The sequence below is a fragment of the Rhyacophila brunnea genome, unplaced genomic scaffold (genome assembly GCF_057557595.1).
Source record: "Rhyacophila brunnea isolate RB1 unplaced genomic scaffold, BYU_Rbru_1.0 scaffold_8, whole genome shotgun sequence".
Taxonomy (NCBI): Eukaryota; Metazoa; Arthropoda; class Insecta; order Trichoptera; family Rhyacophilidae; genus Rhyacophila; species Rhyacophila brunnea.
Window position 1 is genome coordinate 44,817,282 of NW_028233350.1, and position 25,373 is coordinate 44,842,654.

General features: G+C 33.8%; 1 protein-coding gene across 1 annotated transcript in view; it reads left to right on the forward strand.

The window, feature by feature from the left end:
* Nucleotides 1-25,373, forward strand: part of LOC147064282 (G1/S-specific cyclin-D2-like) — a 178,776-nt gene that overhangs the window by 118,740 nt on the left and 34,663 nt on the right. The window contains exon 3 of the mRNA XM_085958650.1: nt 3,395-3,557. Within this exon, the coding sequence (XP_085814776.1) occupies nt 3,395-3,557 (163 nt within the window). The remainder of the gene's footprint in view (nt 1-3,394; nt 3,558-25,373) is intronic.

Consider the following 25,373-nt stretch of genomic DNA (forward strand, 5'->3'; position numbering starts at 1 on the left):
TATATTTAAATAACTATGTAAGTAGTTGATGGCAATAATTAATAGTCGACACCTATCCTCATCATCATTAGTCGGGGTCGGTCCACTGCCAGATGAGGGACTCCCTCCATTCTTCGCGGTCCTTAGTTCTTTGCTGCCACGTACCTACATCCACAGAACTTTATGAGTTTGTTTATCGAACGGATTTTAGGGATTCCCTGTGGCAGTTTAGTGCCCCTTCGAGGTATATCACTGATAAACTATTCTGATTACGTATGTATAGAGATATATAATAATTGTATTATTATTGTTGAGTTTTATTTCAACTAATATATATTTTTTAAATCAAATTTAAAGATAACCATTTTTATTTCTGATAAAATTAAGATTATTCCGTTTAAGATGATTCCAGCTGTATTTATATTTTATAATGCTAATTTTAATATAATCTTCAGTTAACAATCTATTAAGTAGTTACCTATACGTTTTGCTTGCTAATAACAAGAATATCAATAAAATCCACCGCAAATTGTCGATATTTATATGTTATAGACTAAGTTTAAACGTAATTGAATACTTCAAATATTTTAAGTCAGTAAAATTATCAAGAGATCATCAGTGAGTTCAAAGGCAGCGATTTTTAAATTATTTAAATAGGGCATTAAATCGATAATTTATCGACTTAATTAGTAATCACCTGTATTGCTAATGTGTGCTAGCGATACATGTTTGCGATGTGTCTTTGTTAATTATGTGTGAAAATGCAGAGAAAATATTCGTTGAAATTTTCGTAAGGCGGAAAAAAACCAAGTCTTAATAATATTATGTTCCTGTGGTTAAGAGTTTGCCAAACTTGGACTCACTTTTTTGAGCATATATTTTATCAGCCTCCACATTCGTACCACACCACAGTCCGTAGTACTTAGTTAATATGATAACGATCAAGACAGATTAGCTAAAAATTAATGATTTCAGTTGAAAATATACTTTCGCGGTCGAAATTATTGTGTATAGAAATCCTGTGCTTTATTGAGATTAATAAATAACGTCCTTTCACTGTGGCGTGTGTGTGACGCATGGTTTCATCACTTGGCTATTTATCTCTCGAAGCCTAAGCTAAGGTTTTAATTAATATTTACTTACAATTATTATTAAGTAATTTCATTAATAAAATTAGCTATTAATAATGAAGGCTGAAATCAAAGCTTGGACAGGGAGTCCAAGCTTTTGAGCATATTGTATTTTATCAGCCTCCACATTCGTCCCGCACCACACCCGGTCTTAATCGGGCATACCACGGGACCCTATTTTTGGTTATGAAGCATATTTTTTTATGACTGAGAAATAGCTCAGGAGCAGTTATCCACGACTGAGATCGCCATGCACTCAAATAATATGCTTTATGGACATTGACAAAAATGATACATTTTGATTATACAGAAAATTATGTTTAAATGTATTTTGTACAGGCAGAATGTTGTTTAGTTACTTTAAAATTGAACACTACAACAGGCGATAAGACCCAATGACAGTAGTGTAGTTATCAATAGAAGCGAAACACCCATACTTTTGAGAAAATCATATAAATATATTGTGACCTCACCGGAATCGAACCCGGAGCTCCCTTAGATGATAGGCCTTATGAAACCACTTATGCACCACTTTAAATTACGTAATATTTACACATCGTTGAAAAGCTATGCATATAAGATATTAGTTGTTCTGTCCACTTCAAAGCACATGTTATGATATGCATTGGTAGTTGCTAGAAAAACTATTTGAATCTTTGATGATTCTTTTGATATTTTAAAAACACCTAAATGAAGGTGATGTGAATCAAATTTCTGAAGATTCTAGCGCCTCCTCTGTCTTCCGGTGCCAGTGGAGCCCATTTTAGGAATCACTGCTGTAATCAGTTGTGATATTAATAATAGAGTAGAATAAACGTACATAATTATATGTTATGAACCAAATTCACTAAATCTTTTGATGTTACCTGAATCGAGTTTTACTTTAAACTGGTATTACGATACTCATTAGATCGAGGTAATTTTTTTTCTAACGCGTGTAAATTTCCATCAAAACATTTTAATGTGTTCATTCATATTATGAGCATTGATTTATCTGAGAGGTAGCCATTACAGCGTACCTAATTGAAATGAATGACTTATACATTTTAAATAATTACACCACCTTGTTATAAAAAGCATTATTTTTTATTTGAGCAAATTTTTATCTAGCCGAATTTATTTCCCACGCTTCTGAGGCATATTGTCAATATTCTATATATTATCGACTATCAATGACCATTTCGTGGAATTGAATTATCATTTTTAGCGGATAAATTCTTATGTATTCAAATATTATATGCAAAACATTTTTTTTAAAACGCATACATTCCACCTATGTGACTTCATTTCCAAATTTTACTTTATTTAATTATGAAAAGCACTCTACGGGACGTTGAGAATAAAAATAATTATTGCAATGTAATACTATTTAAATAAGTAAAATTAATTATCTGAAACAGTGCATCAATCACTAATAATTATTAAAAATAACGAAATAATCGGTATATTATTATATTGTCATAATACGCACCTAATAAGTTGTTTAATAATGGCTTTAATGCAAACGAAACACGTGTCGTAATAATGAATTGAATTAATAAATTTATATCTTACCTACAGGTTTTGTGCTGTATGACTGACTGTACATAGTAACTGATTGACATAGAGCAGCGGTTACCAAATGGGGGCGCGAAAATTTTAACTTTTAACCCTTTATTGCTTCGTGTAAAAATATATTTTTTACCATAAATATTGTACATTTGAAATAGGGGGAGCGCGAAGATTTGATGAGAAAAGAAAGAAGTCAGAAGAAGAAGAGAGAAGCCAAGATCCCTTGTGAGCTTTTATAGTTACTAGCAAGAGCAGAAACACTGATACTTCAGTATTTTTGTGTAATGTGGTGTATTAATTGTTTACTACCGTTCATGATACAGTGAAAGGTATAGGGAAGCAGATACGTAGGCAGAAACAGATTCTCTTGACTACGTCACCTCCGTATATAGCTCGATGTTCAAGGCTTTGGTGACTGATACTACTGATCCAGAATTTGGCGACGTAATACAATTTGGTCGCCAGCCTTCGATAGAAAATGGCACCAACAGGAAAGAAGCAATACATCACCGCGTCTTGTCGTATTGTGTTTAGATTTTGACCTATCAGCCCCTGTGTTAAAAACATCATACATACCGATAATAGCTGATATGGCACGGAAAGAAGTAGTTTACAACATTTGCTATGATAACATAATGTAATACATCCTATAACATAACGCAATTGATATATCATTCTCAGATGTTACATCCTTGGTGCAAATACTAATTTTGTTTTATTTTCATTTGTTACAGAGATGGGAGCTTTTAGTTTTATTAAAATTGAAATGGGACATGGCCGCTGTCACACCTCAAGATTTCCTCGCGTTACTGATCGCGAGGTTACCCCTGGGAGGATTTGTGGAGACTGACATGGTCGTCAGACACGCACAGACCTTCATAGCATTAGCAGCAAAAGGTTAGTTAACACTGGATCAATCATTACAATATTATCTCCTCGTGTTTTATGTGTGCATTAAATCATTTCACGAAGCTTCATTCGGAACGTGTCATCCGGTCTCAATGATATTCTGCCATCTGTTATTTGTATAAATAATGTACACGGCCATAATGTATACGTACCGGTGGCTAAGGATGGAGGTAGGCTGTTACGATCTGCCATAAAAATGTGCACATTAAACTTTGTCAGTCATGCGTATTTGTTTTCATTGATTATTTCATTGACTACAATTTACAGATGGTGTTGGTTAGTTTTTAAAATTCAATTAAGCCCTGCGAAAACCAAGCCATAATAGATAATAGTCAATAAATACTCGTTTATCTATAAAATATCTAAAATTATACAATTAAATCATACATAACTATGGATATTTTATAGATAGAATAATATGTTTTACCTTATAGTTTGGTTAAGGATAGGCTTAATCAATTTAAAAAAAATGAACTAACAATATGTAGAATGTGTATTTTTATTAAAAAAAAAAAAAAACAAATAAGTATGGACAATTTTGTCGTACCGCCCAAAGTATACCAAAACTATTGTGGTTTGGTAGGCAGGGTTTAATAATTGTTTTTAAAATCTAATCAACACCACCTGTACATTATGTAGTCTTAGTTCAATAAAAACAAATACGTATGACTAATAAAGTTTAATGTGCACTATTTATGGCCGATCTAACAGCCTACCCCCACCCTTCGATACTGATACGTAACGTTAACATACAATTAAGGTAAGTAACTTTTTTTTTAAATTATTTTATGCTGCTTCATAGAAAAGTATTCATTTTTAGAAATAAAATATTTCGAAAAGATTGGTTAAGTACAAAATAAACAACGTTTAGGTACTTCTAATCGATTTCATATCTACGATAAAGCTCAAATAAGATTTCAAATACATCTGTTGTGTTATCTGTAGGTTCCGACGTAGTTATAATGTTATAAACCACACAGGAAATAAGATATGACCTACCTACCAGGTGATTTTACGTCAAAAATAATTGAGCAATTCGACTTGTGTAGTTTAATTTTCAATGCGTACCGTGCATTACATTATTCAAATTGGGGTGTTACCCTTCTAAAAACTTAGCCATTTATTTGGCAAATTAATTCTTATCTCGTTTTCACGATAAAGCATTCGGCTTGCGAGGATCGGCGTTTTTTTGAATCCACTTTTATGATGTCACTATGAGTTGAGAAGTTATATGAATGCTGAACATTTTGTATGTACCAGCTAACAACGACCGCTTTCAAGGTCGAGCTACTCCTTTCAATGGTTCCTTCACCGAATTATTACTTACTTTAATTTTAATATTGCCGCATGGATACTACATCTAAAAAGCATCTTAAGATGATAATTATACTCTCTACTCTGCACTCAATGTACAGATTCAAATCATATCTCCATAAGTTACGTTATATCATAACTAGCCTATCCATTTTTCCCTAGGACAGGGGTCGGCAAACTTTTGGACCAAAAGAGCCAAATATGAGTATCACAACAGTTAAAAAAATTCGAGAGAGTACATAATATATTTTTATAAATATGATTTATTTCATAGAATGTTATTGTTTCTTTATCAAGTGAAGAAGATTTTGCGAATAAAACTAACGCAAATATGAGTTTTTTTATTGTTGACATTATAAATATAATTTTTACAGAAAGTGAGTGACATACAATTTTCACACATTCCTTAAAACTAATGTGAACAATGACCTTCCTTGCATTTCTTTGGAGAGTGTCTGTATGTTTGGTATGTAACTTGTAGTTTTCAATTTTAGGCGTGACCCCAAATTCTGATCGGTTATTTGGCTTCTCTAAATGATATTTATATTGTTAATCGTAGTATCTACCTTATTATGTAGATCTTTTAGAGCGCTCCGCTGTGTTGTGAAATTAAATTGCATTTTTCTCTCTCCAAATCCTCAATTTCGGTGGCAAGACCTACAAATTTGGAGCTACATAACTCTTTGCTTGTTAAATCCACCAAAAAACTATTTCAAAAGTGCTCGTGTCAATATGAAATGGAGACAAATTTAATTTGTCAACTTTCGCAATGGGCGGATTTAAAACGACAACAATCATACCTTTTTTTGTAAAAAATCTGTATTGGGAATTTGGCAAAGAGCCGCACGCCAATACCCAAAGAGCCGCATGTGGCTCGCGAGCCGCGGTTTGCCGACCCCTGCCCTAGGACAATAATGAGACGCCATGTTGTGTGTTTTGCACATTTTTCTGAGTACACTGGACTGTGTCAATAATAAGCATTCGTTCATATTTGAACCCCTTTATGAAACAATTTTCGATGACGATGAAACAGCCTTAAAATGGAATGTGTGGTGCGGTATATTTAGTAATAAAACGCTTCAATATGGACCTAAAACAAAATATGTAATAGTGTATAGGATATAGGGAAAGAACAAGGTCGCACCTTTTCCCTAGCTCCATTGCCAAGTTTCGCAATAACTAATTAAAATAATGGTACCCAAGGAGTACGAAACGGCCACAGAGCCGCTGGATTGACGAACTGGTAAAGTTCGGCGGAAATACGTGGCAGCGAACGACACAGGACCGAGAGAGTTGGAGAAAGCTTCGGGAGGCCTTCATCCAGCAGTGGATTGACCCCGGCTGATGATGAATTAAAGTAATTAATTATTAGTCCTACCGGCGCCAAGATGGCAATCGACCAGTTGAGTTAGCGTCAAAGTGGCGGCGCCAAATGGTCCTAAACTCAACAATAATTACGTAATGGGACTCGACTAATATTATGTAGGTGGAATTTTAGCGCACCTGAAATACATACACGCCTTTCATATTCTTATAAAACATTTTTTTATCATTCTACAGTACGTGACTACAATGCTATAAACAAGCAGGAAGGTACTTTAGCTTGTAAGTTAGTATGTAGGTACTAGCTTTAAATGCCTGCGCGTCTACTAGGCCAAATTTAAACAAAGGGTATTTATTATAAAAAGGACGCATCTTACATACTCATTTGTAAATTATCAGATATTATTCCCATGTAGAATCAAAAATTACAAAACCGCTAATAGTTGCGAAATTAAATCCTTGCATGGAAATTACTGACACGCACTCGCGGAGTACAAGAATGGAGGTCACATTGTAGTAGAGGCGTCGTATTATGAATGAAAATTACCTCTGTAGTACTAGCTACCAGACAGACAGCATGATCGCGGTATGATAAGATGACAACCGGAAAGAGTTTAGATATCACAATACAGTACAAGCACACAACATTTAAACATTTCCATAACTACATGTGCGGATGTACGTCAATGGCGTTTTATTTTTGAATTTAGAATGCGTCAATATTCGATGCAATATAATATTGAATTTGAATTATTACTGATACCATTTCATTGCGCCCTAATACATCTGCGGCTCTATTCTATACACAAGGCTGCTTTCGGTCCGCTACGGCAGCTAAATAGGGTAGGAAAGTATCGAATTATTAACACTTATTGTAATTTAGTTATAATTGTTACAATAAGTTTTAACAGCACCTTTCATGGCTGTGATAAATTTTATTCCGAGATAGACAGTTTTGACAGTTCAGACGGTTAAATTATTGTAATTGTTACAATAAATGTTAATAATTCAATACTTTCCTACCATATTTATATTTAGCTGCCGTAGCGGACTGAAAGCAGGCGTTCGTATAGAATGGACCCGCTGATACAAGTATAACATGCCCAAATTAACAATCAATTACACAAATTAAATTAAATTATCTACCGAAACACGGAATATATTTTTACAAAAGCATTTTAAACCTATTTGTAACCTGCAGAGATTGTATTTTTTTTATTTATTTTGGAGTCGTAAAAAAATATTACGTATTTACTGTCATACACAAAGCCATTGGATTGGATGAAGGAATTCTTCAACGTTAAAATTTTGAATAAAAATATACTGTTGGCTGAAATTTAGGTTGCTTCTACAGTTAAAATGATTATAATTTTATTTGCTGCGGCTTTTATTACTACATTACTTAATGTTTTAAGAGTTGAAAACGATTCTACTCAACTTTTGATGATGAAAGTTGTCAATAATTGCCGAGTGCTATATGCAATATGTCTCGTAGCCAACCCTGCTGATATTTATATGAGTCAGTCCAATAATGGTCACGGACTCTTTAGAGTTCTATGGAATTAGATTATTAGAAGTTGTGACCTTTTGGCGGTGTTAGTATGTATGTATAATCTACATGAATTTTTACATATTATTTGTGTGAACAAAAATCTATCAGATTGTGAAAAGCGCGAAAATTTTGACGTATGTCAAAATTAAACGAGGCTGTTGTTAATCGGAACCCGATTCACGAACGAGGGTCAAACCAAATCCTTTTGTGAGGCCGCTAAACTGAGCGCCAAATGTCATGGTAATGCAGAAAACTCCACCGTTCAATTATCAACACTTCAAATTTTTGTTTCAACTCAGTTTACATATTATTTTCATTATAAAACATGTCAGTCTAATATCATAATTTATAATTATTAATCTGTATTAACGAACTTTTATACTAGTGCAATTGGATATAAAATAATGTGAACTCATGGCATGACATTGTTATTTATACTTCAATGTTATCTCTATTAGAATCGTAATAATATTTACGGCTTGGTAATAAATAAATCACTTACAATTAGTTAAATTTAAAGCAGTTCTATATTGCAAATTAAGTTGTTAAACAACATAATTTGTCAATCCAATGTTTGCAAGTGTTTTTAACGCCCGAAGCGTTTGACTGCTTTGTACCTTGTTCCAGTCATAAAGCCGCTTCGATTTCCCACACAACCTGATTGCTTTCAAATTGACCGCATCGTAACATACAGGAGATACTGGACATTGTAGTCGTGAATCCTTTTTATGTCAGTTATCTGCCATAACTTATATACTATGTATTATTGTTTATTTCAAATTATATTATCTTCTGTTTTTTTTTCATGATAATAATAATATGTATGTTCCTTGATCCATTTGCTTAAAATGTAGGACAATTATTATGATACCGCTGAATTTACTGAAATTAGTTTGGAAGTAGGGTTAATAATGATTAATAATTAAATTTTCATGTTTACAATCTGTATAATATTATGTGTAACAAAGTTGCTTTAAAAATTAAAAGCAATATGCTATTTCAATTTAACCTATAACACTGCATATTGTTTTTATAATACCGTCTTTTTACATAACCAAATATTTTATTTGGCCCAATAAAAGTCTTTGTTTTTTGTATTGATTTAAATACAGGAACGTCAGCCAGCGATTCCACACACAATGGGAGCCAAAATTTATGGGAATATTATGGTTTGTATAATCCGTTCCTACAGTGGGACCCTTGCATTTACGGACCTTATAATATATAAACTAAGCAGATTAACGTAACCTTTATTCTATGAGCCGTATTTACTATATAATATTCGAGTGTTGGAAGATATCACTAACCTCATCTGCCAATTGTTTAATCATGCTACACCCTAAAATTGGAGAATTCTGTAGTTTTTGTCCTCTCATAATGTAGTCGAAATACTGTAATTTTCTTGATTTGATACTACGCAGATCTTAGTGGTTCTTTTCCATTCACCATCATTCATCCATCACCCGGCTAGTTCAAGGAGTTTTGCGGATACCTACGTGCTACGTCTGTATTGCCACATCTCGAAAGCCTCAGCGTTCCGTGACATCTACGAGTATTGGACCTTACGCAGAGGACCTAGGTTAGGGTCTTGATTGCTTAAGAGACGTCTCACTCTGAGAAGGTACCCCTTGCTATCTAAATTCTTATTTTTTCTTGCCCCATGGCTGGAAAATCGAATAATAGCTGTTGGACGAAAACATTTACGTCAGCAGAGTGCAGAACTATTCTAACGACATATTTTACAGAAGTGTTCTTCAAAACATCCTATTGATTTGTTTTATTATTTATATAAACACATTTATGCATAATAAATTTCATCAATATGTATCTATATTTTTATCTGTACAAATAATCAATAATTTAAGTAGGTAGGTTGTTTCAAAGAACTCGTTTCTAAAATATTTAAAATGTGAATTAGAATAGTTCTGCATTTAGCTTACGAAAGTTCACTGTTACGGGTAATATACTCTATGGGAGATATTGCTAACTATCAATGAAGTGACTCGAAAAGAAGAAGTAAGTTGAAACTTTTCATCGTTGACAAAACTGGATGTTCTTTCATAGATTGGTATTTCTTAAATTATTTTTTCGGTTCTGTAATGTTCTTTCTTTCCGCTGTTTATTATTAAGTGACTGTGAGAATAGAATCTGGTTTTGTTTAAATTGCGAAAGGTTATCAATGCCTGGTATAGAAGGAAGCAGTTCGATGTCGCCAAAATTTATGGCATTAACATAATAAAAAACACTTTGACCCCGGTCGGATTTTTCGATTCTTTGTCGATCGTCCTGCGACGTCTTCGGTGTATTCTAAATATATCACATCGAATAACAATGATAGTTATTTACAATGGCGTCGGCTCTTTCGGTGCTATTCGCTCTCAGGTAGTGGTGAATGAGAAACGCTATCGTTTGACATGAAAATATGACAGACTAATATTTCTGGAATGCGATTCTGCGCGCCTCCAATGCGATGCGGACTTCATATTTTGCAACATAATGTTTCAGATTTCCTGCGGTGTTTTCAGTTTTATTTTTTGCTGCGAATTGTTGCTGTGGTATCAGATTTATAATTATTGTAAACAAAGTCGTGTCAAATAATATATCAGCTGATTGCAATTGAAGAATATAGCAGATTTGCTGAGCGTATTATTATCTATAATGAAACGAATAAAACTAGATGTGGAAGGAAACAATCACATACGTCAGTGGCGAAGTCTTCTAACTATGTGATTATTTCAAAATAATAAGTATATAAAAAAAAAAAATTATATTACTTACATTATATCAGTATAGAGTAATATAATACCATGGTTGTCGCAATATTATTATCAACCTACAGATGCGCTGCGTCGTATATTCACCACCGCATTTATTCTATACACAAGACTGCTATCGGTGGCTATCGAGGGTAGTTTTTCATATTTTTGTATTGAAATATTATAATCTCTTGACTGTGCTAACTTTTAGAGCGATATATACAGTTTTGACTGTTTAAACAGCTAACTATTGTAACAATTACAAATCCTCAATAGAAAATATGATAAACTATCCTCGATAACCGCCGATAGCAGTCTTGTGTATAGAATAAATGCGCGCGAATACTTAAAATTGAAATTTTATGTTTTTTTTTCCAGAATTTAATTCAATTTTCAAAACCAATACATCTATTTTCCTAATTCATCGGCAGTAAAATCATATTCTTAAGTTCCGTTAGTATGACTGACAATTACCTACCTAACAATTATGACCCCTATAACCTACTTCCAAACTCTTCGCCACCGACTTCTACGTACAAGAAAGGCGCTTAAAAGGTTTATGTATCAAATTAGGGCGAGATTCACTGTCATTTCCTCTCATTTCTTCTTTATTTGAAGCCTTTATAATGTGGTTCGAAACTCATCGGAAAGATATGATTACTAATGTTGACGTTAGCAAACGAATGGAAAAGGACCGAGAAGTTATGTGTAGTATCAATACTAGAAAACTACATATTATCGGAATTCCCCATCACATAATTAAAGTCATTATGATGTTATACTGACATTATGAATTTTCTTGTAATTATGCTTTTATTTAAGGCGAATTCTTTGCCTCAATTTACGATCAAATGTGACTTCAACGCCATCTAAAGGCATCTACAGGCATCTACCATGAATTTCTAAAAATGTGTTACTAAAAACTTTCGTCGATCGCAACCAGATGGCAATAAAATATAAAATAAAATATTGTGTGTCGCCACATATTAAAAATCATAAGCTTGATAAAAATGCATTTAAATTTATTATATATTTACTTACCTATGTAAAAATATTTACAATTAATATTTTCCCCATAAAATATTTACAATTCTAACATATCTATTTGATTTGATTTAAAGTGTTTATGATTTTTACATTTTGTTTACCGTAGTTTTTTTTACAGTGGCAATACAAGGGTATCCTGTCCAGTCAATGAACCAGATTTTTTTACGTTGTCAATACGAATTAATATAAATATTTTTCTACAGTAAAATTCATTTATAGTAGTAAATGAACATTTAAGTACAAATGTTTATAAAATTGAGTTTAATCTTGTACAATTGACAATTACATCGAATTTCTACTAGAGGTGGAATAAAAGAATGATATGAAATGAATAGCAAAACAAATGCCATTCGAATTATTATTAAACAAAATAAGGAATATACAGTTGTACTTGGTTATTACTAGGAAGGTTGGACCGGCTGAATGTGCTCGTTATAAGCGGTACTCGTTATATCAGAGAATAGGTATTTTTATTGTCGGCGAAAACAACAATTAGACACTTAACTAGTGTCATAAACGTAATCTGTCCCCGGCGGCATCCTGTCCGATCGGATTTTATTGCTTAGGGTCGAAATGTCTTTAAACGATCAACACATTACCAGTATTTTAGCTCGGTATATCCGATAAGTATCTCGTTATAACAGTGAATAAAAATGTACGGAGAAAATCATATACCAAATGTCAACGACTGTTTCCTCATTACATCCGAGATCTCGCTATGTCCGAGATTGTAATAACCGAGTTCGACTGTAGTTATAATTATGACAATGTCGATATTATATAGACATCCCAATTCATTTCGTTTCAACCATGTCCGATCCTAATGGGTTCATATGGGCCTCCACAGAGTGGACGGTTTGTATTAACTAACTAACTATATCTGAGATAAGAATAAAGTAAGACACGCAACGAATTGAATAAAAAAGAAGTTGGAGGTAAGAAAAAACGTAAATAAACATGCGAACAAATCTTGATAAGCAAACCCAAGGACAAAATAAGTGACAAATTAAAAAAAAAATTGTAAAACGTAAGAAAAAAATTTAGAATTTGAAGTAAGTGCACCACTGATTACATAATATTCTAAGAAAAAGACAGAACGTTATTTCTTTGAAAAAATCTAATGTCGATTTTAAAGAACAGTGCAAGATAAAATAAAAGATAGTTTTATTTATTTTACCTATAAATGTGTAAGTGAAATGGATTTGGAGATATAAAAAGAAACCTTATTGGCCCAGTGGTTTCTAGGTGTGGACTTTTGTAATTCCCTGAAGATCTCGAATAAATAATTAAAAATTATCAACACCTATACCATATTCCTAGGTATCTACTATGATTGAAAAGTAGATCTTAATTTTTTGTATTTATGATTGCTTCATAAAAAAACAATATTTACGACTTTATGATGTAGCAGATAAATGAGCAACTAAATAGTGATCCAAATATTATGAAAAGTTCAACTATCAAAGCATCACGGCATAAAATTAGTAATACCACGGTTATACACAATTTATTGTACCTACCTATTGTTATAATTTTCTTAGTTCATTTAATCGTTTTTAATTTAATTTATTTTCAAATTCACCTCTTATGTGTTCATTCACTGAATTGTTTACCCTATATTTTATGGAGACTAATAATAACTTCTATTTTCTACATACTAAATTATCAACCTCCACTTTTTGACAGGACGGCATACAGTTATATAGGCACGTAGATAATAATTTTAAGGCCGTAGACAGGAATGAACGTTTGATGGCCCAAATATAGTACAATAGTATGTATGTAATTAAAGTTAGGGTACAAGTCGGTTATCCTGGATACAGCGGCAAAGACATTTTGAAAATAGCCTATATACTGGATTATTTGTTAGGATTACCTAATCTAACTTAAACTAACCCAAACTAACAAATAATCCAGTATATCGGCTATTTTCAAAATGTGTTTGCCGCTGTATCCAGGATAAACATATAGAACAAAAGTTAGTGAAGTGGAAGTTTGTCGAGGCTGTTTTGATCGGGTTAATTTGTCTTTGAATAATATTGTGACTAGAAATTTTAACAATTCTTATTATTTTTAACATTGTATATTGTTCATAATTTTCGCGACTACCACGTGAATAGACGATTTTTTTTTTACTTATAACATTTTAAACACTTAACATAAATATGGATAAATTGTACAGTTACTAGACAAAGATTAAATTTGATGTGTGTCAGAAGTATCTTAGGCATTTTCGCTCGTATGCTTTCTTTATATTATTATGAAACTATATTTATTTTAAAATCGCTTTATAAAAGGTAGGTACGTCAAAACAGTAATAAATATCTGAAATAATTACACAACACTATTTCAGAAAGTGGAGGTTGATATATGTAGTCCATTGACATATGCTCCAATATCGCAAACAAAAATTATTGACAGCAGAATTAACACAGTTTTTGTCTTCGTACCTGGCGAACCTTTATTTTCAATGTATGTGTGTGTGTATGTATTTTTTAATCTATGCAAGTACTGTTTCAAAAATAGTTCGATTTATTTCCGCGTTAGCAGCATATGTCGATAAAGTCTTGTCAAATATTCATTTTATTTACAATCGATTCGTTAATATACAAAAATACAAGATTAAATTTAAATAACTAGCCTAAAAATTATTAAATAATATTTTTAATAGAAACGCTAATCGTTTTTTGCGATAAATTAAGTCTGAACCGAGATGTTTCGATTTTAATTGCATGCTTTCTAACCTCTAAATCGATGTTTTTTAAATTTGAAAAAAAAGATATAAGGATATAATAAATTCCAATTAACGTTTAGCGTTTCCCTAGGTAGATTTACGTACATTTTTATCGTAATTTTGATAATAAATCTTATGTCATTCATTCTTACCACCCGATAGAAATGTACCGAATTTGACACGTATTTTTGGTATATAGAACTCCACGATACATCTTAATTTTTTATTTTATTTTTCTCATTACTTTTGAATATATATTTACCGATTAATAAACTTTTCTAGCTATTTTTCGATAACAACTTTACCTAGAGACATCACCTTAATCAATAATTGCCTAAATGTATCAGAGCGTCATGATCATAAAGAGGTATTTATTATACGTGTAGATCTTATTCAATTCACAATAATAACATGACCATCCTTTGAACTAATATCATTGTACAGTAATCAGCGGTCCCTCTTTTGCCGGGGTTTTTGTTTTCATTTTGGGAGTATCTTGAATAGTCTGTGGGAATTCTTTTCGGGTTCGCCATCTTTGAATGCCGTTTAGGTCGTTTTGGAAAGGCCATTCATACGTCAATCTGCACGGCAACCAATGTCTGGTTAATACGACAAAGATTCGAATAGTTTGTAGGGAAAAGTGCCTTGCTCTCTTTTGTCTGTTTACTGGGCAAACTTTCAACTGTATCATCATCATCATCAGCCGGGGTCAATCCACTGCTGGATGAAGGCCTCCCCAAGCTTTCTCCAACTCTCTCGGTCCTGTTTCGTTCGCTGCCACGTATTTACGCCGAACTTTACCAGTTCGTCAATCCAGCGGCTTTTAGGGCGACCCTATGGCCGTTTCGTACCCCTTGGGTACCATTGGATGACGCCATTTGTCCAGCGGCCGTCCTTTCGGCGAGCAATGTGCCCCGCCCATCTCCATTTCAGCTGTTTGGCAACGTCTATTACATCGCGTACTCTTGTCTGCTTCCTAACCCATTCGTTTCTCTTACGGTCCTTTCGCGTGATGCCCAACATGCACCTCTCCATGCCTCGCTGTGTGTCTCTTAGCCTTTGGACATCTCTCGTGTTGAGGATCCACGTCCCGCAGCCATACGTGAGCACGGGTAGCACACATTAGTTGAACACCTTACGCTTAAGACATAATGGTAGGTCACTCTTGAAGATACTATTCAGACGTCCGAAAGCACTCCATCCCAGCTTTGTTCTTCGAGCAATTTCATCGTGCATGCTTCCGTCTATGGACACCTGCTGTCCGAGATAGATGTAGCTGCTGACTTGCTCGAGTTGGGTGCCAGAAATATGTATTTCAACTGTATAAATAACTGGAATAATACATTTACAATAATTAGTTGCAGAGAATCATAATTCTGTCTTAATTCAACGTAATGAAGCTTCAGAGCAAGCACAAGATCTCGTCATTTATCTCTGTCCAGTGCCATGTCGTGTGCCTCTTTTGTCATGTCTACCTTGTGGCAACGATAAATACCGAGTAATGAGAGATGACACTACGCCACTTTTGTGCAAGGAGTGAGGCAAATACACCCTTTTCTGATATGATTTGCGGACCATGAACGTTTGCTGCTTTAAATCTTAGCTTTAGTTATACTTATTTGGATTTTAGGTTGTACTGAAGATGAAACTGTAGTCCGAATAAGCTGTCAATATAGATAAGTCGAACATAAAAAAGCCATAGTAATAATAATACATAGTTAATGACCTGTATGTACCGGAGGTGTAGCGCTAAATAAAATAGTGCAGGGTCGAAGATTTTACACATCCTAATCCCCCACTTTTTTAAATCACATGTTTTTATAGTTCGACAACAACGATTATCGATAGATAAAAACATCGTGGCGACGGGATACTAAAGATCAATATATTTTCCCACAATCACTTGGGAATTGAACTAACTTTACGTCAAATTTATTGGTTCCCAAATATAATAAGTATTGATAACACTCCATTACACCACTTGCAGTTTTGCAATGGAGATTTATATTATTATGAATAATTTGATGAAGTTTATGTATTTTTTTTTTATTAATTTTTAACAATCTCCGTCTGTGTAGTGATGTAGTCCATGGGAAAATAATTACACAGATAGTAGGTTGATAATGATAACAGTAAGCTTATCGACGAACATAAATTACTGCATAATATGCAACAATTTATCAACAGTTTATTTAATAATAATGTATTTGCTTTCGAAATACTTAGGCGCCCTTTTAGTACACATTGTTACATGACTGTGTAAATAATTATTGGACAATCGATTAACAAAAAATAAACATCGGCTATCCAAATAATATTCGCAATGTCATAGCTATTGTCATCATTTAAATAAAATGTGTACTTTGTGTAAATTTAAGAGATAAGACTTTAAAATTTTGACTTTCATTTTACAAACGCATTTCGCATTTAAAATGAAAATTGAAACATCCGATAACGCGAAATCTTGTTTTTAATAAAGTAATTCTTCAAAGTTCTCAAGGCATGAACGAATAATTTGAAACAAGATTTTGTCTATGAGTTAATGAGGGAGATTCAAAGCCTTCAGATTGGATTTAAAAAATGGCACAGGTACATCCCGCCGTGATGTTTAGTGTGCGGTCTCGCCGCCAGGCCGTCAGTGGCGCTACCCACCCATCCCGTCTCGTAATTCGTAATTTGCTAGGGGAAAATAAAATTGTATAATCAGAGTCGGCTTTCTTTTACTGAGATATATCCATCAAATTGCGTTGCGTAGCCTCCGGCATCGTGTGTATTATATTATCTACCAAACCATCTACCCATCTTCTCACTTCGTCTGATGCCCTGTTGCTTATTTTTCCCACTTCCAAAGCGCTCTGTTCATTCATTTGTCGACGGCGTGCGATTCGTTTCGTTACCTCTTCGCTTTCATGTCATCCTGATACGTTTTTTCAGCAAAATATGTATGACGACATCTGATGTGCAAAAAAGTGATTTATTTATTAAATAATTATTATTATAGCGATGATTCCATATTAAATTCATTCTTTAATTTATTTACTTCTCACTGATGATAAAATTATCTAATTGCTCCTGTACACGTCCATGGATTTACTGGCAGCAATAGTGCGTACTATGTTAAACTATCGTGACAATAACTTAAGAGTGAGCGAGGCGCGACGTTGTCATTTTATGGTAGGCACTAACCATTTCTTACTACTTGACAGGTAGTGAAAATCGGTTTACCTAAAAATTCGTTCGTAGTTCATTTTTTTTGCCGGTAAGTTCGCCACTATCGTTCTACTGCGCAGGCACAGATCGAAAAAATCCTACTGTCGCATAAAAATTCAGAAGCTTCCAAACTTTTTTGATTCATGCATGCAAGCTTGCAACTGCAGGATAATACATGTTTACCCATACATTTTCTTGTTATGGCCGCGATAATACTTACTGTCAACAGTAAATCCATGTACGTATAAATGGGGTATAACAAATGAAATTCAATGATACCACATTAATAATTATAACCCCAAACGAAATAAGAATACCTACAATACGATCAAATCAAAATAATATCCAGTGACGAATATAAGAGGGTCAGTAGAGGTGTGAAGCATTGATTTTCGGCCTGATCCATAACGTGATAATTATCTGAGTCTACGGATCGTGAATCAACTGTCTGCGGAATCGGCTCTTTAATCTAGTTTTTGTTGTGTTTGGCTGATTTGAGATCCCGTTGATAATAATCGGGCAATAATGCCGGTCGGTTTGCCACGCAAGGAGGCCTCCCTCTGAGATACGAACAGGTCTAGATTAAGAATTTTTAGAGCCTAGCTTTATAAAGATTGCAAATGGACGCTGATTAATTGAGTATTATATGGATTAATATACGGTTTTCTAAATAATGAAGAATAATTGGATTGCCAATAGATTTATCGCTTCACCGTCAATGTATGTTTTCACATCCAGAAACCAGGGAATTGTTTTATAATGCTATGTAAATAGCTAACAACCATTCCTTGTAAAAAAGTTTACGATCCCTGCACAGTTCTGTGGAAGTCGATTTACGCTGTCTTCGATCGAAATGTCGAATAAATCCTTTTTGCCAAATATATTAAACTATGAGGGGTAATACGAAATTGTTGTATTACAATGTTTTTAGTATGTGTAGCCGAATTGTTACCAGAAAAAAATAATTCTCTGAATACCTAGCCTTAAATCCTACATTGTGTATAAATAAAACATAAAGCAAGTTTACGTGATTATTCATAAAAAATAATGATACAAATACATGTGTTTTTTTTTTACCTCAGTGTCTTACTATAAATTATTAATCTACAATACAAAATAGCTTCTGGTTTCATAATCGTTAGACTTACCTTTTCAAGTTCAATTTATGCATTCAAGATCCTTAAATGAAGAATAATCTGTGTGTTATGTTTATTTGGTACATAAGTTCCAAATTCTGCCGGTCCTGCTCGCATCCACAGCACCGTCTTGAGTGCGCATGCGCGAGGAATGCTGTTAATTCCTTGGGGCGCCCTCATGCAAAAACCAGTTTGCTTCACGCCCGAAATTGCCTCAAATTACACGAATATGCGATCACTCTCAGTGCGGGTCTGGCCATTAAATGGGGCCCATTAAATCGCGTTCGTATTTTCGGCGGTATTTACCGGCGTCACGTGAACGTTATGATGCCACACGTAAATTGGCGTAATGCGTAGAAAACGAACTTGAAAGTGAAACCGAACGCAATCATAGATAAAAAAGACTTCATCCGCCCTTCACTAGTCGTACAAAAGCAATGAGTTAGGTTTTCTATTTTGTATGTGTGCCACCCATGACTCTTCTGTTCTCTAGTCTTCCATAATTATGGATAAGCTTTCTCCATACTTCCATAGTATTCTCTGCAAGCTTTGCGGATGTTATGGAGTTTCCAATGTATTCCTTCACAATATGGTCACACCACCTCACCGGTTTTCGTTCTCTTCATATCTTGCACATTTCCCAAGACAATAAACCTTTCTGGACATCAGCGAACAGTATATTCGAAGTATCACGTCAAAATACGATGCTGGCACACATAGGACAGTCTTTCGCTGATCTTGTAGTATGATTAGAAATAGACTTCACTCTGATAATATCGCCGCATCTGCCAAAAACTGCGAGCGTTTAAACATAATTTTAGATTAATCCGTCGTATTGCGAGTTATTAGACCCCAAACCGGCACACTTCAAGTTATTGTTGTCAATGTACAAAGCATATTATTATATACTTATATTAATTATTATATAAAATGAAGGTATCCAGATAACTGTTAATCCAGATTTTGCTTATATATCAACAGAAAGCTCGAGGCATTGATGATTTTCTACGAGAGGAAATGTATGTAGAAAATATACAAATCATTATATTATAATTAATACTGAATATGTAGTAAAGAAATTATGTACCTACATGTTATTATATGACAAATTAATGAATTCAAAAAGTTTCGGTGGGTAGCTATTCAATATACATTTTCGGTTTTTCAAAAAGGGTAGCTCAAGCGATATTATAACGCATCGTGTATACTCGTGTTTAAGATTTGATGATTTTTCTCAGAACTTCTTGTTGCTCAGCCTGGGAAAAGAACGAGCAAAACATAACCGCAAAAAACATAACTACTAACTGCAGACAGACAATTATTGGCAAAAATTCACATAAGCTTTCTTTAAATTTACCGCTCAATGAATTAGTTTTACCATTATTCCAAGTGATTATTTCAAGTATGACATCGGATGCCTAAATTGGAGTGTTGAACCAGTGTGTACTACGTGTAATCAAATTTATGCGAAACATGGACCCTCTGTCAAAGAGAGGTCCAGAAGGGTAAGCACAGCAAGGTATGGAAAGATAACCATATCGCGGAAGGACACTGAATCATTAGACAAGGCAACAAATGCCTTTAATGGGCAGAACACACACAGACGAGGAGATAATCGCTGGGTAAATCTAGTTATCTAGTACCCAATCACAAAATGTTATATTATTATTATTTATGTTGACATTTGAAATTATTTAAGTTACTCAAGAAATATTAACATCACTCAGTTGCCAATTCGATTTTGTTACTCACCAATGGCGTCCGGTTTTTTAGTTCATGTGATTAGGTAGGTACTTAATCGAGTGCAGTTATAAACGGGTTTACACAATTTTTACAGGATTTTTCAACTAAATCGTGACAGATTGTCTTATGCTAATTGGTAAAGAATTGTCATAGCAGTAGACAGTATTCTCTGCAAATGAACATGCAATGCTAACTCGCTTCTTGTAGCAAACTTAATCAGTGAACTATAGGTACTTTTTTGCTTCAATTTCATACATTTAGGCTCATCCCTAAAAAAGGTTTTTTTTCAACATCTTTGTACCTACTCATCGTGATCCATCTTCATGATCAATGAGCGACGAACAGGAATGGTATAAAGTTATAGAGGCCTTCATCCAGCAAGATTTCAATTAGACATATTATTATGAATCGATTACACGTTTTTAGTGGGTAGTAAATATTATTTATTCCTTATCAAATATTTACTATGAAATGGAAAATAAACAATGAATCGTAATATATGTCCTTTTCTAGGTTCACTGCCCTCAATATAATCAATAGTAAGTACCTGTAAATACACCTATGACCGGTGATCTTGTTTGTATGCATCTAGCGAGTAAAATAAAGATGAAATGCAGTTAAAATGATAGAGGTAAGGTGGTAAACAATGAACCGTTGCATTGTGCATTTCCTGTCTGCCGTATCTGATTACACTATGCATTGCAATTCACCGACACATCTCGCGAAATGTATTTAAATGGCGTCAGTTTGATTATTCTCCTGCCAGGTTCAAATGCAAAGTTAGGCGCCGGCCGAGTACCAGGCGCTCATAATCTCGCGGGAGTCATCGCGCGCTCGGATCACCGATCACCCCGTACGCAGACTGAGTTGCGCCAAAGCGACCGAAGGAAATGCACACAGGACCTCCGCGACCCGCCCGCATTCCTGAGCGCCTGATACAAAAGCCCCACTCTCGCTTTCCTCACATCCTGTCTACCCGAACGAACAAACAACACGAGAGCTTTCGTCTATATCAGATGCTGTAGGTACGCACCAGGGCAGATTTAGATATAAGTGGTAAAGAAAATATGGCTGAGATGTGAGTATATACAATATATTCGGATGAATAGTAAAAAATATATAAAGATAACATGACGTATTCAGTTGGTAGGACTAGTGTCCATAGACGCAAATGTTTTCAATTATTTATGGCTGTAAGAGTAAATAGGTATTATGTGGTTATTATAGATAGGTAATATTACAATAACGTATTTATTAATAGGTAGTTAAATTATTATTTAATTTAAATTTAAACGTTTGTTCTTTCAAAAATATTTTCATCGTTGGCTCGAAAACCTGCCGAAGAGGTTTATTAACATATTTTTGGAAACAGAATGATAGTAGGTATTTTTTCGTTAATAATTAGGTCCATGATCTAGTTTTATCTAGCAACGAGTTTGATATATATAGGAATTACAATGCACTGTATCGATTTTAGTATGATATTGGTAACTAAACAAATTTGATTAATAATGTTCTCCGTGATGGCAACTTTTTGCAAATATACTAAAGACGGCGGCTTACTATTGTTACTTACTTGCATACTAATACTTGCGATTTTACGTGATTGTTTATCTAACTTTAAGTAATCATTTAATTTTATGCTTGTAAGAAGAATGTAATGAATTTTCATCTCAGTACCACCTTGAAAAATAAATCACGTAGTACCTACTGTCTGATATTTTTTTTACATACTTATCAATCTGCAATGCGAAATGACTCACAGCTAACTTAATTACTTTTACTTATAATTAATTACTTACCTTTTTTCAGCTTTACTTTTTTATTTTAGACTCAATCAAAAGAACGTTTTCTTTATCATACTCACAGACACATACTTACACATAGGTAGATACTTGATTGAAGGATGCAAATATGTTTGTCATTCTCACGCCCGGGCGCTAGATTTCAGATCTGACGACTAAAAAGCAATGGCACCGTAGGCGAAACTTATTTCTAAAATGCTGCCTTGCATTGGATAATTTGATTACGAATATTTTGGTTTAATTTTCGACTATTGCGATGTGGGGGGTTCGAACTGTCGTACGCAGTCCTCTTACTGCCTCCAAAATGCGGCCCTGGATGCACATGCACTTTTCAGCCTGCGATTATGCACATTGCGCACTTCACAGGTCAACGTAACCAGGCGGGCTCACGGTTTCAGCTTTATTGCAGTCATTCATATATGCACATAAAATTATTATTTCATTCAATAGTAACATAAACATGGTTGGTAGGTATGTACTCCCAGTTCATCTCGCGAAAGTGTGATTGTTACACAACTTCATTTACATGCATAACAATTCGAGGTGACTTTGTAGCGCGATACTTCGTTTTTCACCATGTTTCACTTGGAACAGTAGAATTTTCTTCATAAAACGTTATTATAATTATTCTCCTAATTAATAACTAATTATTGTCGAACATTTTCAACCACGAGATCCTTCTTTTTTCATTTACAATATACCTATTACAAATTAACTGTGGGAAATATATAGGTAGTAAGTATTAACATTCGATATAATATGTCACTGTGCAAGTATGTAGTTCCAAAATCTACCGCTAGATAAAAAAAGACATACTGGGTTTGTTTATCCTATAACAGAGGGGGGCAAACTTTTTGAATGGAGGGCCAAATTCAAGAATTAAAAATGAGCGGCGAGCCGCAAGTAAAATACCATTTTTAGATATACACTATTTATTATCACGAAAAATAAACATTACAAAAAATTAATGAGAAGAATGAAACTGATGTACCTACATTTTTTAACATTTTTTTTAAATTCAGGTGTTAATTTTGTAGTTGATATTTTCAAAGCTGCTTCTAAATGGGCATCGGAGATATTTGATCGTAAAGAATTTTTATTGAGGTTCATGATCGAAAATGTTTGTTCACATATATAGGTTGATCCAAAAATAACGAACATTTTTCTTTCATAATCTTTAAGTTGGTCGAAATTGTCTGAATTAAGGGCATTGTAAAATTTGAAGATTTCTTCACGACAATGCAATTCTCTTAAATCAGTGTCACACTGCAGATCAATAATCTCAAGTTGTAGCTCTGTCGGCACACTATCAATATCTATAGCAATCGATGTTCAACGTAGAAAATAGTGGTTACATAGTGTGAGACGAGACGCAAGGAAGACGTACTGAAATAATACATTTACGAAACAAGAAATTCTTCAAATTTTAATCTATTGGCAATATTTTTTAAAAAAATATATAAAAAAAAGTTATTCGTAATCAGAAGTACAATTAATGATGGCGGGCCGCAAAAAAATACCCGGCGGGCCGCAGTTTGCCCCCCCTGATATAGATTATTAAAAAGGCTTTTGCGAGAATTGCTTGTTTCCATTCGCCTCCACTCTAAATCAGATAGACATGTGACATATTGTGATTTTTGCCAATCGCGATATTCGAATCTGCACCAACAGCATCCAAGGCAGTCACTATAATGCACCGATAATAACTCAATTTTATGTTTTGTTGTGTCGGCAATGGAGTCTGCCTTACCTGACTTTAAACTTATGGTTCTTTGTCTTGCATCCCGCTGATGCGTTTATGTTACCCTATTACTTAATTCGCTCAATTGGTTGCGGTATTCGCTCCGTAACATTTTTTTTTTAATTCTCACTTAGTCCTAATTAAACTAATCAATATTATTTCGGTATCCATATTTTTTTAAACACATCCTGTCCTAATAACCTTGTGAACTATGTATGAATACCATTGTTCTTTAGGGATAGTTTTAGCAATCCAATTTCTATGCGAAAATAATTTTTATTATTTTTAATCACCAAGTATTATGAATCTACGATTTTTTTGAACTTTTCACCTCTTGTCTATTGTTTTCTTCTATGTTATTGTTTATTATTGTACCTGCTTAAAAGAAAATGTTATAGGTAGCTATACCATTGTAATTTGAAGATATTTCCTGAGTTCATAGGAGTCGAACTATTTTGGCACATTGTCACTCCAGATGTAGGACATAAGGTAAGGGACATTCTTGGTTTTGAGTGAATCAAACAATCCAAACATTATTTCGGTTCCTAAGGACTACTGTCTGACAAGAAGATCTAGGCAATATAACCGGAAGTCGCGGGAGTCGACGTGCGATTAACTAAATAGGGGCTTGTTAGTTCACAGTTTTAACACGTGTACAACTCGTCAATAACCGGAAGTCATTGCAGTCGAAGTGCGGTTAAAAACAGGAGTGGCTTATTAGTTCACAGTTTTAATACGTTGACAAGAAGATCTTGTTCGACAGTACATACGTACATAACCTATGTGTGATTATTAGGAATTAAAATATTATATGCTTTACTTTTTACAATATAAATATAATATGTAGTGATGAAATATACTGAATTGTAATTATATTATTATGTATTGTTGAACTTTCGGCCTCATATCATCCACATCCTGACGGTATTGTTTGTTATCTTGCGTTTGCGAACGAAGAGGCTTCTTGTGTTCGATAAAGAAAAATAATTGCATTTCCTGTCGGTTCGTTTACCGATACTTGCAATAATAATATTTTGTCGAAATTTACCAGACCGCATGAACTATAATAATCTTACGGACATTTCATTTCATAGAAGTTAAACATAGAATAATATTTATTATATAGGTACACTACTTTAATGAGCATACATTGATTTGTTAAGTATTAAATTTTAATGTTATGTTATATCAATAGTATCTACCTATGTGGTTTCAATAAGAAAACATTGATTGTTAAAGGAAATAAATTAATGTGTTTTATAATATCACAACTCGCCTCGGCATCTTTACAGCGATATTTTTAATAATGTTTATTGTTATTATTTAGTATTGTTATTAAATATAATATCAACTAAATAACTAAAGTTTCATAATTAATAAATAATCCAATTCTTATTAAAATTGTATGTAATATTATTATTAATATAATACCCTATCTGCTGT